General features: G+C 44.8%; 1 protein-coding gene across 5 annotated transcripts in view; it reads right to left on the bottom strand.

Annotated features, from left to right (window-relative positions):
- LOC132899294 (A-kinase anchor protein 13) overlaps positions 1-13,582 on the bottom strand; it is a 230,217-nt gene that overhangs the window by 168,222 nt on the left and 48,413 nt on the right. For all 5 annotated transcript variants that reach the window (XM_060941061.1, XM_060941060.1, XM_060941062.1 and 2 more), the window contains exon 3: positions 5,617-5,767. In XM_060941061.1, coding sequence (XP_060797044.1) covers positions 5,617-5,767 — 151 coding nt within the window. The remainder of the gene's footprint in view (positions 1-5,616; positions 5,768-13,582) is intronic.

The following is a 13,582-nucleotide window of genomic DNA, read 5'->3' as shown; positions in this document are numbered from 1 at the left end:
CTGAGAACCCTCTGTTCTTTCCCATGGTGGAAAACGTACTGCTCTTTACAAAGCCCTGCCACTGGAGACTCCTTCCATGCATGTCAAATCAACGTCTCCTTACACAAGGCTTCACTGTATTCATCTCATCTCATTATCTCTAGCCGCTTTATCCTTCTACAGGGTCGCAGGCAAGCTGGAGCCTATCCCAGCTGACTATGGGCGAAAGGCAGGGTACACCCTGGACAAGTCGCCAGGTCATCACAGGGCTGACACATAGACACAGACAACCATTCACACTCACATTCACACCTACGGTCAATTTAGAGTCACCAGTTAACCTAACCTGCATGTCTTTGGACTGTGGGGGAAACCGGAGCACCCGGAGGAAACCCACGCGGACACGGGGAGAACATGCAAACTCCACACAGAAAGGCCCTCGCCGGCCATGGGGCTCGAACCCAGGACCTTCTTGCTGTGAGGCGACAGCGCTAACCACTACACCACCGTGCCGCCGCTTCACTGTATTTTCCTTGTTAAATAACAACATATGTTAAATGCCTTTTAATCCATCTCTTATTAATCTTAGGTTACGGTCGAGCATCCACTTCTGTGAATTACAACATCGTCTGCGCTATTGTCCAAGCTGCTTTAAAAGAACCAATCAGATTTGAGAATTCAGCAGCGCTGTGGTATAATGTAGGTTTATTAAACTGATGCTGTTTGTTCTTCTGAGCATTGCTCTACTTGTTCCATACTATATCAAAGGTTTATTTGAAAAACTGATGAGTTAGCAACTGATCTGGATTTGTCCTTTGTTTGCTGACAATGACATGAATAGAGAATTCCCAAACACTCATTATTTGCAGATATCTAACAAATCTCAGCACAGATTACTGCTGTACAAAACAAACCTGCGCTCCGTTGGGAACCATATCCTGAAAAGGCAAGTCCCGCCCCCCTTTCAGAAGAGAAAAATGATGCTTCTTTGAGATTTGGCCAAAATAAGAAATCAGATTGGGCTAAAAAAAAAAAGAAAAAAAGAAAATGGAATAGGTTTTGGTCTATTTCATTGGTCTTTGGTATGACTTATTACTGGTCCATGCCAAGCCCCTTTCTCACATTAATACTGCTAGTCCAGTCCGTCTTCCTGTTCCTGTGTAACACTCAAAAACACCCAGCCAGACAATGTAGACAGTGTGAGTGCATTCTCTGTGGGCTTTAATGCTCCCTGTGCCCTACTCTGCCTGCTCCAATCCACCTGAGCCCTTAATCAGATCACTGAGCATGTTGGGTTGACATCCTGAGCGCTGCTGTGTGTTTGCTGGTGTGAGAAAGCAGACATATGAGCAGGATGGTCCAGCCACATTGTTAACTATCAAGCGAAGTGGGTCAAAAAGATCTGTGATGTGACGCAACATCACAAACATAGAGTTTGGACGTGTTTTAGACTTGGCTGCAGGGGTTTCTGCACTAAACAATCATTCCTTTCTCTGTTAAACATTCACTATACCCTCTTACTACCACCACATTCCTATATCATCCCAGGAAAATGGCTCAAAGTGGAAAGGAAATGGTTAAGCTAACGCATACATGTCCCCGTTGAAGGAATAGTTCAGGGGAAAAAATGTCTTTTTACAGACATGTTCTAGTAGGCACGTTATATTTGTCTACTCTGTGTGTGCGTGTGTTTATATACCACTGAGTACCAAATATCCCCACAAGGATAGTGAATTCTGACAATTTTGACCTTGTGGGGACATTTGGATGGTCCCCACAAGGAACGTGTTTTTGTTGTTGTTGTTGTTCACAAAAATACCCCCCAGTCCTTGCTTCCTGTTTTCCTCCCTGGTTTTCCAGCTTTGCCCTGACCATGGCCCGAGTCGTAGCTGGGATGGATTTTGGGCTTATTGAATTATTTTATAATGGTGCTAAACGTGTGGCTGGTTAACGTAGCATAATGTAATGTAAGGTGCATTCGCACATCAACTGATTGTCCAGCATGCATATCAAGGAACATTGTTTTGTGCACTAATTGCACTATAATTATGTTCATAAAAGGTCAACAAAGTCCTCATCCATGTTTACCCACTCAGATGTCAAAATTAACATGTCCTTTAGCTTGTTGAATCACATTTAATTGGCCACCAGCTGCTATGGTGAAAAACAGGATTAACCAAGTGAGATCATGCATATTAAACTGCTACTAGCCTGATAGCTACACTCAAAGGGAGGTTGAGTTGATGGCCAATTAAGGTTTACTGCAGGAGGAGAAAAAGAAGGGTAGCTCTGGTTTTACAAAGTTTGGTGTCATTTTCGGTTATACTTTTAGTGTTGCTTGGCATTGAGCAAAAATGTATGAGTGTATCGCACTTATACAGATGCATCCAAAATTAAATTGGTGCTAAATCTCTGCGATGGCCTTTGTTCACAATTAACACTCACTATCTGTTTTTTTTTGTTTTGTTATGTTTTTGCACATGTGAGCACATGTGAATGGAATATGCGCGTAATAATAATAATAAAAAATCTCTCATCTCATCTCCTCTAGCCGCTTTATCCTTCTACAGGGTCGCAGGCAAGCTGGAGCCTATCCCAGCTGACTATGGGCGAAAGGCGGGGTACACCCTGGACAAGTCGCCAGATCATCACAGGGCTGACACATAGACACAGACAACCATTCACACTCACATTCACACCTACGGTCAATTTAGAGTCACCAGTTAACCTAACCTGCATGTCTTTGGACTGTGGGGGAAACCGGAGCACCCGGAGGAAACCCACGCGGACACGGGGAGAACATGCAAACTCCACACAGAAAGGCCCTCGCCGGCCCCGGGGCTCGAACCCAGGACCTTCTTGCTGTGAGGCGACAGCGCTAACCACTACACCACCGTGCCGCCCTAATAAAAAATCAACAACAATAATTATTCTCATCTCATTATCTGTAGCCGCTTTATCCTTCTACAGGGTCACAGGCAAGCTGGAGCCTATCCCAGCTGACTACGGGTAGGGTGACCACCTGTCCCACATAGCACGTGCGCGTACAGCATTTGAAGCCGAATTTATGCGTCCCGCAAATTCAGAACGTGTCCCGCATAATCAGTGCTTGCTGAGGGGGATGTCGCTCTCCCCGGGCCACCCAGGCAGCCAAACGAATATTACTTGACATTTCAGCACACCACCATCGCCACTATAGATTGTAGAACAAAACCACACACACACCCCTCACAACTGACTGGTTGTTGTCAACTTTTTGTTGTTGCCGTGACACCACACTCACGTGCACAGACAGTGACGAGGGACGCAGGTGCAACGCATGCATTGCTTTCATATTAAAATATGGAGAAAGGTACCGGGGAGATGGCAGGTGAGGCACCGCCACCTCCAGTTAAAAAGAGAAGGTGTATGTACAGGAAAGAGTGGGAAAATGAATATTTGTGGCTGAAAGGGGTTGAGGGGGATACCGAGAGGGCTTTTTGTGACCTTTGCAAAACATCTTTCTCAATCGGACATGGCGGGGAATACGATGTGAAACGACACAGGCTCGCGGAGACTCACAAGAAACGTGTGCAACAGAAAGAAAAGTCTAAATCTATGGATGCTTTCCTCCGACCTAAAAACGACGCTCTAGCTGACAAAGTGACTGCGGCAGAGGTGACGAGTGTGTATCACACTGTCCAACACGCAATATCATATCGGGCAGGAGATTGTGGCACAAAGCTGTGGTTGTGAGTTAAGAGACTTTTTTTCTACTGTTTCTGTGGTGCTGAGCCACTACAATTCCTGTTAATCCACTGAAAACTAAATGGAGACTTGTCACTATTCCTGCTGTACTGATGCACTGCAAAGCCTCAGAATCAATATTATATTATGATTGATTTAAAGTGAATAAATTGTAATGGAAAATAAATAAAATTGAGTAGCTTCAGTAAATCATAAGTGGAAGTGTGTCTGTCAAGTCATTGAATGGTCAAAATATTATGAATGTTTATTTTTAAAAAAAACACATTTGGTGGCCTGTTCATGACCATACATCACCAATAACAGCAGAATAGGGTATTATTGATATACCATGTAAGGTAGTATGTGCTAGAAATGGGTAAACCACTATCTGTGAGTCTTCCAGCGGCCGGCACAGCACAGTGGGGGCGGCGTCCCACATTGTCCCTCAAAAACATACCCCTTGTCCCCCCTTGGGCTTATGAGCAGGTGGTCACCCTAACTATGGGCGAAAGGCGGGGTACACCCTGGACAAGTCGCCAGGTCATCACAGGGCTGACACATAGACACAGGCTACGTTTACATTAGACCGTATCTGTCTCGTTTTCTTCGCGGATGCACTGTCCGTTTACATTAAACCACCTGGAAAAGCCGGGAAACGGGAATCCGCCAGCGTCCACGTATTCAATCTAGATCGTATCTGGTCCGGTGCTGTGTAAACATTGAGAATACGCGAATACGCTGTGCTGAGCTCTAGCTGGCGTCTCACTGGACAACGTCACTGTGACATCCACCTTCCTGATTCGCTGGCGTTGGTCATGTGACGCGACTGTTGAAAAACGGCGCGGACTTCCGCCTTGTATCACCTTTCATTAAAGAGTATAAAAGTATGAAAATACTGCAAATACTGATGCAAATACTGCCCATTGTGTAGTTATGATTGTCTTTAGGCTTGCCATCCTTCCACTTGCAAGTAGTAAGTGATATGCGCTGGGATCTCACACACAGCGGCTCAGTCCCGAATCGTGGCTTGTGCACTTCACTCGCGCGCTGTGTGAGCTGCGCAGGGCCGGAGTGCGCACCCTCCAGAGGGCACTCGCTGTTCAGGGTGGAGTGATTTGGAGCGCAGGATGCCTGTGGAACCGAGCGTATCCGTGTATTGGTATTGCTGTGTGCACGGCTAACGGTTTTAGTGTAAACGCGAATCGTTTTAAGAACATTAATCTGATGATCCGCTGATTCGACGTAATGTAAACGTAGCCACAGACAACCATTCACACTCACATTCACACCTACGGTCAATTTAGAGTCACCAGTTAACCTAACCTGCATGTCTTTGGACTGTGGGGGAAACCGGAGCACCCGGAGGAAACCCACAGGGGCACGGGGAGAACATGCAAACTCCGCACAGAAAGGCCCTCACCGGCCACGGGGCTCGAACCCAGGACCTTCTTGCTGTGAGGCGACAGCGCTAACCACTACACCACCGTGCCACCCACAATAATTATTATTGTTTATTATTATTATTGGTGGTGGTGGTGTAATAACTACAACAATAATAATAATGTTGTTGTTGTTGTTGTTAATAGTAACAACAGCAACAATTATAATTTTTTTTTAATTTGTTCACACCATACCATCCATGCAAGTCATCTTATTATTGTCTTATTATCCAGCTATGTGCTTCTTGCACAGTCAGCATATTCAAGATTCCTGATCCCCTAATCCACTTAGATCCTCTGGTTCTTTTTTGGTTCTTGTCATTTTCTTGTCCTTTGAATGTGTCTTTAAATCCCTAAAGATCAAGTTCCTGGTACAACAACCTCAGGTCCAGATTATGATTATAGTTTTTTTTAATATCTCTAAGGTTCCTGCTTGTTGCACGTATTGCATAAACAAAGGAACAGTACGTACCTGGACACACCAGCTGTAGGGTGTCATGGCTGATCTTCAGTGTGCTGCTCACGTGTCTCTGAGTAGAGCCGGTGAAGAGCAGGAAAAACTCCACATCCTCTCTCTCGCACAGCTCATCATCGCTGAGCTGAACGGTGAGCACACAACTGCCCTAATGCACAACAGCATAGGTTCACAATATTATTATTATTATTATTTTTTAATCCATTTTATTTGTATGAAGCACAATCAGAGTTGCTTTACAATGAAATGACAATGGCAGTAATTAAGCATCTCGTTTTCGAGGCAGAGAACCTTCCAGAACTTTATATAAATCGTATGCACTAATAAAAAGATTCCTCTGAGAGAAAAGAGAAAGTAAGTTCCGGAAAAGAAGTGCACAATGATCACTTCTTTTTTTTAAAGATATTTTTTTTGGGCTTTTTGCATCTTTATTGGATAGGACAGTGTAGAGACAGGAAATGAGCAGGAGAGAGAGACGGGGAAGGGATCGGGAAATGACCTCGGGCCGGAATCGAACCCGGGTCGCCCGCATTCATGGTATGGCGCCTTAACCACCTGAGCCACAACGCCCCCGCAATGATCACTTCTAAAGAAGTGTGTTATATCCACGCCTCCAAAACCAAACATTAGCTTCATGACTAATTGTACATTTGCCACATGATAACACTGCAAAGCTAATGAGATTTATTTTTCTGTCAGGACACTGTTCATTTAACCCCTTAAAGCTTTGAGGTATTCAGTAACTATGATGAACAATTCATTAACTGCACATGAAACTAATAGGAAAGTTGTTAAAAAGTGAGAAATATAAAGTCTGGTCCTGTCATGGAAATAAAGTGGTGACAATATAATACACATTCGGCTTTAACATACAAACCAAGTACTAGAATTATTGTATGGCTTGAAAAAAAAAATCAATAGAATATTTTAAATAAATGAATGTCTATTCATATGTGTGATGGTATGGGGAAACACCAACACCAATGCCACAGTGAAAGTCACGGAGATCACAATTTTTTCCCCTATTCTGATGTTTGAAGTGAACATTAACTGAAGCTCTTGATGTGTATCTGCATGAGTTTATGCATTATGCTGCGGTCAAGGGATTGGCGGATGAGAGAAAAACATAAAATAGCAGGGGTACCTAATAAAGTGGCCGGCGAGTGTAGACAAAAAGTACATCAAAACAATTCATTGATATCTTCATGAGTGAGGATATTGGAAAATATATGTTACTCAATGTCCCGGAAGTAGTTTGTATGGAAACTACGAGTGGCATATTTCCCAGTAAAACACTCGTGTCTTTATAATAAATATATAGTGCACCCTGAAATGTTAGGCATGTTATGTAAATCTCATCTCATTATCTGTAGCCGCTTTATCCTGTTCTACAGGGTCACGGGCAAGCTGGAGCCTATCCCAGCTGACTATGGGCGAAAGGCGGGGTACACCCTGGACAAGTCGCCAGGTCATCACAGGGCTGACACATAGACACAGACAACCATTCACACTCACATTCACACCTACGGTCAATTTAGAGTCACCAGTTAACCTAACCTGCATGTCTTTGGACTGTGGGGGAAAATGGAGCACCCGGAGGAAACCCACGCGGACACGGGGAGAACATGCAAACTCCGCACAGAAAGGCCCTCGCCGGCCACGGGGCTCGAACCCGGACCTTCTTGCTGTGAGGCGACATCGCTAACCACTACACCACCGTGCCGCCCTGTTATGTAAATCAAATGTGTAAATCAAGTTCATTTCAATTCCAGTTGATACCGCCACAAAATATGGAAATGTTCAAAGGGGTTAATACTTATGCATGGCACTGTACATGAAATATGCAAAGTGGTCTAGGAAACCCCTTCAATGCAGTGGTGGCTCAGCAGTTAAAGCTGTGCGTTACTGATCTGAAGGTCATAGGTTCAAGCCCCACCACTGACAAGCTGGCACTGTTGGGGCCCTTGAGCAAGGCCCTTGACTTGCTCTGCTCCAGGAGCACTGTGTCATGTATCCCCTTGTTGTGTGTTGCTCTGGATAAGAGTGTCTGCTAAATGCCTGTAATGTAATGGATGTCACTGGGTTCTGGGGAAAAAAATATGCACTCTGTTTCAAAATTAGCTGCTTGGTCGCACAAGTGCATTTTTAAAAAAATGGTACATCCTTAAAGCAAGACAGCCTTTCGATTTTATAGTTCCCTTGGAAATTTGGTCATTGTGAGATATGTTTATTTCTGTAATATCTCACAAAATATCAGGCCATTCTGTGGCTGGGAAATTATTTAATTTGAGGGGATTCCCGAGCAAATAATGTGCATGAAATCGCTCGCTTTGCGCAGTCAAGCAGACAGAGGAAGTCCGTGTTCGAATGCGCAGGTTTACCTTCTTCTTTTCCTTCTTCTTTTGGGTTTTACAGCATCTGGTATCCAGTGTTGCATTACTGCCATATACAGGTTTACCTTGACCGTGCACTGACAATTCCATCATTCTGTTGCTAAACTAACAGCTGATCATACCGAGGTGCTCGCTGACCGCCAATATTTATTATTTTGGTCCTGCGTTTCCTTTCCTTCGCAATAGAACGTCTTTTCTCGCTTTCCATTACTGTAGTCGGTCTTTCACGTTTCATTCGCACGCTCACGTCCTCCATTGTTCTCTCCTGTTTCAAATTTGTATCCCACGATGCCTTGGGCGAACGGGGAAAGCCCGCCACGTGATGCATGACGTAGTATCTTGAATTGGGTCATGGTGAAGTAGGAAAAAATAAAACTTGAAAAATCTGAAAGGCAGTCTGCCTTTAAAAAAAAATTATTTCAAACTTCAAAAGCGGTATGCAAATGTAATGCGTGCAGACTTGTCTCACTATCTCTGCCGAGTCACATAAAATATGTTGTTTTGAAATAGATAAACTAAATCCCTATTCCACCTTACCTTTGAATAGTTCTAGACCAAACTTCGTAGCATCTTTAGTGCCTTTAGGAAGAGCATTTTCTTTCATCATTTCTAATTCTTCCTCATTTACAGTGATGAAGCAATTGACCGCCATTTTGCTGAGTCACTCGGGGTGATTATCGAACAATAATTCAAATTTCTCAACCAATCAGGGCACGCAATTTCCTATCATAACCTCTGTATTTATATAAATGTGCATTTTTCCCTCTGCTGTCGAAAACTAACAGATTACGCAGCCTGATATTAATCATGATTAATTTCTTCATGTCATCAGTTCGAATTTATCACTGCAGCGTACATCATTGCATGCCTCGTAAAGACCAGTTCATCTTTTAGTATGCGATAATTCAGTGCTCGAGACGGGGGGAGTCAATGCACGATAGTCAAGCTACTTACAGTGGCTCAGTGATTTAAAGCTTTGTGTTCCAGATCAGAAGATTGTGTGTTCAAATCCCAGCACCACCAAGATGCCCGCCACCACCAAGGTTGGGTCCTTGTGCAAGACCTTTAACCTTCTACTCACTTGTATCCTGCCTCAACTGAAACTAAGGGCTTCTTCAAAGCATCAGCCGAATGATCAAATGTATTGGAATATGTATTTTATACAACTGTAATTTGAAGATATTACAGTACTTTACTAAAATATGTTTTACTCTTCTGCCTGTAAATTAGTTGAATAAATTTACAGTGTAGAAATGATCATTTATTAGAATGTGCACATTAATAAAATTTAACCTTGGAGCCAAAAGTCCTGTCCAGAGCTACTGTTATTGAAAATCAATCAACTTTCTCAGATCTGAGAATTCAACTGCACTGTGGTATACGATGCAATATGATTTCGTGATGTGCAAACAGTTTGAGAAAAAAAAGAAAAAAAAAAGAAATGCAAACTTGACTCAATGCTAAACACTGAGCAACAGTTTCAGTGTGTTAAGATTTTCTGATTTGGCATTTAGCTACAAAACAAACAATGATTTACAGACGGGTGTGTTCAGCGAAATCACAAATAACTGATCTGAACAGAACAGCCTTTCAAATCCAAACTATAATTCAGCAGAAGAATGAGAGTTAACCGAAGTTTTGCTTTTACAGGAAATCATGCTCTTGATGGTCTGCATAGATTATAACAGAGAGAAGTTGCACAAAACCTCATGCACAACAGTATCTCTCACACATACACACACACACACTGAACTACAGAAAGACGGTTCCACCTTTCACCACAAAAATTAAACAAACAACACAGATAAAAAGGTTGAGTGATGTTCAAACTTGATTTGGGGAACGTGTGAATGAAATATAGCCACAAAATATATTTTCAAGTTGTTGATAAGTGAGAAGTGAAAAACTGGAAAAGTGAGTACTTGGAAACGCCTTGTTTTTTAAGACACTGCAATTAATATTTTTAATCCTCACCAATCTGCAGTGCTGTGGCAAAAGCCAAGGGAGATTGGAAGGAAGTCGGGAACGCACAGATGCTTTAACAAATAATAAAGTTTCAAATGAGCAAACAAAATCAGCAAATCATGGAAACCCTATATTTCATTGAAAATAGTACAAAGACAACTGTTCAAATCAAATGTTGAAAGTGAGAAATTTTATTGTTTTTTGAAAAATATATGTTCATTCTGAATTTGATGTCAGCAACATGTTTCAAAAAAGTCAGGACAGGGGCATGTTTACCACTGTGTTGCATCACCTCGACTTTTACCATCACTCTGTAAATGTCTGGGAGCTGAGGAAACCAATTACTGTAGTTTTGAAGGAGAAATGTTGTCCCATTCTTGCCTGATATACAATTTCAGTTCCTCAACAGTTCAGGGTCTCCTTTGTCTTATTTTGTGCTTCGTAATGCACCAAATGTTTTGGGTATGACTGATTGGGAATAAAAAAGAGCATCCCAGAAAGGCGGAGTCTCTCAGAAGTAAAGATGGGGAGGGGTTCACCGGTCTGTGAAAGACTGTGTGGGCAAACAGTGCAACAATTTAAGAATAACATTCCTCAATGTAAAATTGCAAAGAATTTGGGGATCACATCATCTATGGTACTCTCTGGGGGGGGGGGGGGGGGGTAACAGGAAGACAGAGTACGGGAAGGAGCAGTAGCCTAGCCTGACAAAAAGCAATACTGGACAATGTGCAATATAAATGTGCAATATAATGTGCAATACCTCTCCTGCTGGACTTTTTTCCCCCATATCTTATTCTTTTTTATATTTGTATATGTAAATACTTAATTTAATTTAATTTATTTAGAAGTTTTCTCTATTTTCTATTCTATTTATCCTGTAATGATGCTGCTGGAATTTTAATTTCCCTGAGGGAACCCTCCCAAAGGGATCAATAAAGTTCTATCGAATCTAAGCTAATTGTGGCAGCGGGGGCGTGGGCAAGTAGCAGTCTGTGAATGGAAGGCGGGGTCGGGGAAGGTAAGTGGCTAAGTCATTCCACCTGCTGTCAATTGTGTGTGTGTGTGTGTGTGTGTGTGTGTGTGTGTGTGTGTGTGTTTGTTTGTTACAGGGATGGAGCATAAAAGGAGAGAGAGAGCAGAGAAAGGGAGCTCTCTCCCCGACCACAACGCATGTGTGAGAGTGAGTGAGTGAGAGAGAGAGAGAGAGAGAGAGAGAGAGAAAGAAAGAAAGAAAGAAAGAAAGAAAGAAAGAAAGAAAGAAAGCTGAAAAGCTAAATAAGGTCGTTTGGGTAATATCAACTCTCGCCTGCCATGCTTCTGTGCTCCACCCACATCAGGGATTGCTACAGTGGTGCCGAAACCTGGGAGCACAGAAGGGAACCACCCCATGGAGTCCTCCCCCATTTGAAGAGCTCATCCTTGCCCTCGCTACCGCCCAGCAGAACCAGCATCAAGCGCTGATCATCCTCCGGAAGGAGCAGCAGCAATGCTGGCCCAGCAGGAAGATCGCCAGGCGTTCTGGCACCTGCTCGCATCAGCAGGGCCACCTCACGAAGATGGGACCGCAGGATGATCCAGAAGCGTTCCTTGCTCTCTTTGAGCAAGCAGCCGAGGCATGGGGGTGGCCGCAGGAGCAGCGCGTGGAGCGCCTCCTCCTGCTCCTGACTGGCGAGGCGCAGCTCACAGCGCAGCAGCTCCCTGCTGACAGCCGACTGGTCTATGCTGACCTAAGGAAAGCCATCCTGCAGCGGCTCGACCGCTCCCCGGAGCAACATTGCCAGCGCTTCCAGACGCTGGCACTGGAGGAGGTTGGCCGGCCGTTTGCATTCAGCCAGCAACTTCGGGATGCCTGCCGGCGGTGGCTGGGGGCGGAAGACCGCGACGCCGACGAGATCATCGATATGGTGGCACTGGAGCAGTTTATCTCGCGACTTCCGGAAGGAACGGCGGAATGGGTCCAGTGTCACCGCCCGGCATCGCTGGAATGAGCCATCAAGCTGGCGGAGGACCATCTGGAGGCGGCTCTGACGGCAGGCAGACGAGACGTCTCCCCTCGCTTCTCTTCTCTCTCTCTCGCTCTCTCCTGTCTCTTGTCCCCCTCTCCACCCCGTTCCCCTGCCACGGCTCCTCCCCAGCCGGCCCATCGCACCCATGGTGTCCTCCCATCTCCCTCTTCTGTGTCTGTGTTGTCTCCCCCTCAGGTGAGTGACACCCATAACACCAGTGCAGAGGGAAAGCCTGGGCCGGTGTGCTGGCGCGGCAGGGAATCGGAGCATCTCCAGAGTCAGAGCTCCACAAGGGAGGTGGGTGCTGTAATCCAGATCCCCGACGCGCCAGAAACCACCCCCGATTGGGCTGGAACGTATCGCATACCAGTGAGTATTCAAGAGGATACATATCATGCTTTGGTGGATTCCAGTTGTAATCAGACCTCAATTCACCAACGCCTGGTGCAAGGTGAGGCATTGGGGGGAGCACAAGCAGTGAAAGTGTTGTGTGTGCATGGGGATGTTTACCATTACCCTCTAGGGTCTGTCCATATTCTATTCCGGGGCCAAATGCATAGAATAAAGGCGGCGGTTAGTCCCCGTCTTACCCACTTGTTGATTTTGGGTACTGATTAGCTGGGATTTAAAAACTAATGGAATATTTAACACATAGTGGGTCCTGCACTGGTAGGTCATGGGAAGATCCTGGTGTGGCATTGGCGGGAGAAGCTGTCACAGAGCCGTCTACGTCAACAGCGCGTCAGAGTGAGGAGCAGCCCGCTCCTCCTCCCCCTCTCGGGGATTCCCTTGGGGATTTCCTGTTAGAGCAGTCGCGAGACGAGACTCAGCATGCATTTGACCAAATGAGAGTAATCGATGGTCAAACTCTTCAGCCAAGCGTGGCACCAACCTTCCCATATTTTGCCATTATTAAAGATAGATTGTACCGAGTGACGCAGGACACTCAAACTAAAGAACAAGTAACCCAGTTGTTAATCCCAAAGAGCTGTAGGGAACTCGCATTCCATGCGGCTCTCTTTAATCCCATGGCTGCACACTTGGGGCAAGACAAAACACTAGCCCGAATAATGACTCGGTTCTATTGGCCAGGGATTTGTGGGGATGTCCGTCGGTGGTGTGCGGCATGCCGTGAATGCTAATTAGTAAATCCCGCGGCCACTCCAAAAGCACCGTTGTGCCCTCTTCCTCTAATTGAGACCCCATTTGAGCGAATTGGGATGGATCTCGTCGGGCCATTAGATAGGTTAGCATGGGGATATCGCTTTATTTTAGTTCTAGTGGACTATGCAACGTGATATCCGGAAGCAGTGCCTCTCCACAATATCTCAGCATGCAGTATTGCAGAAGCGCTCTTCCGTTTTATCTTCTGGGTCGGGATTCCGAAAGAAATCCTGACAGACCAAGGCACTTCGTTTATGTCACGCACACTGCACGAGCTGTATGGGTTACTGGGGATTAAATCTATCCACACCAGTGTCTATCACCCACAAACAGATGGCTTAGTAGAGTGATTTAACCAAAGACTCAAAAACATAATCTGGAAATTCGTAAGTGAAGATGCGCCTAATTGGGATAAGTGGCTCAAGCCCCTGT

This window comes from Neoarius graeffei, chromosome 15, assembly GCF_027579695.1.
Source record: "Neoarius graeffei isolate fNeoGra1 chromosome 15, fNeoGra1.pri, whole genome shotgun sequence".
Taxonomy (NCBI): Eukaryota; Metazoa; Chordata; class Actinopteri; order Siluriformes; family Ariidae; genus Neoarius; species Neoarius graeffei.
The sequence above is the reverse complement of the archived record's forward strand: the minus strand, read 5'-3'. Positions and strand labels throughout refer to the sequence as shown.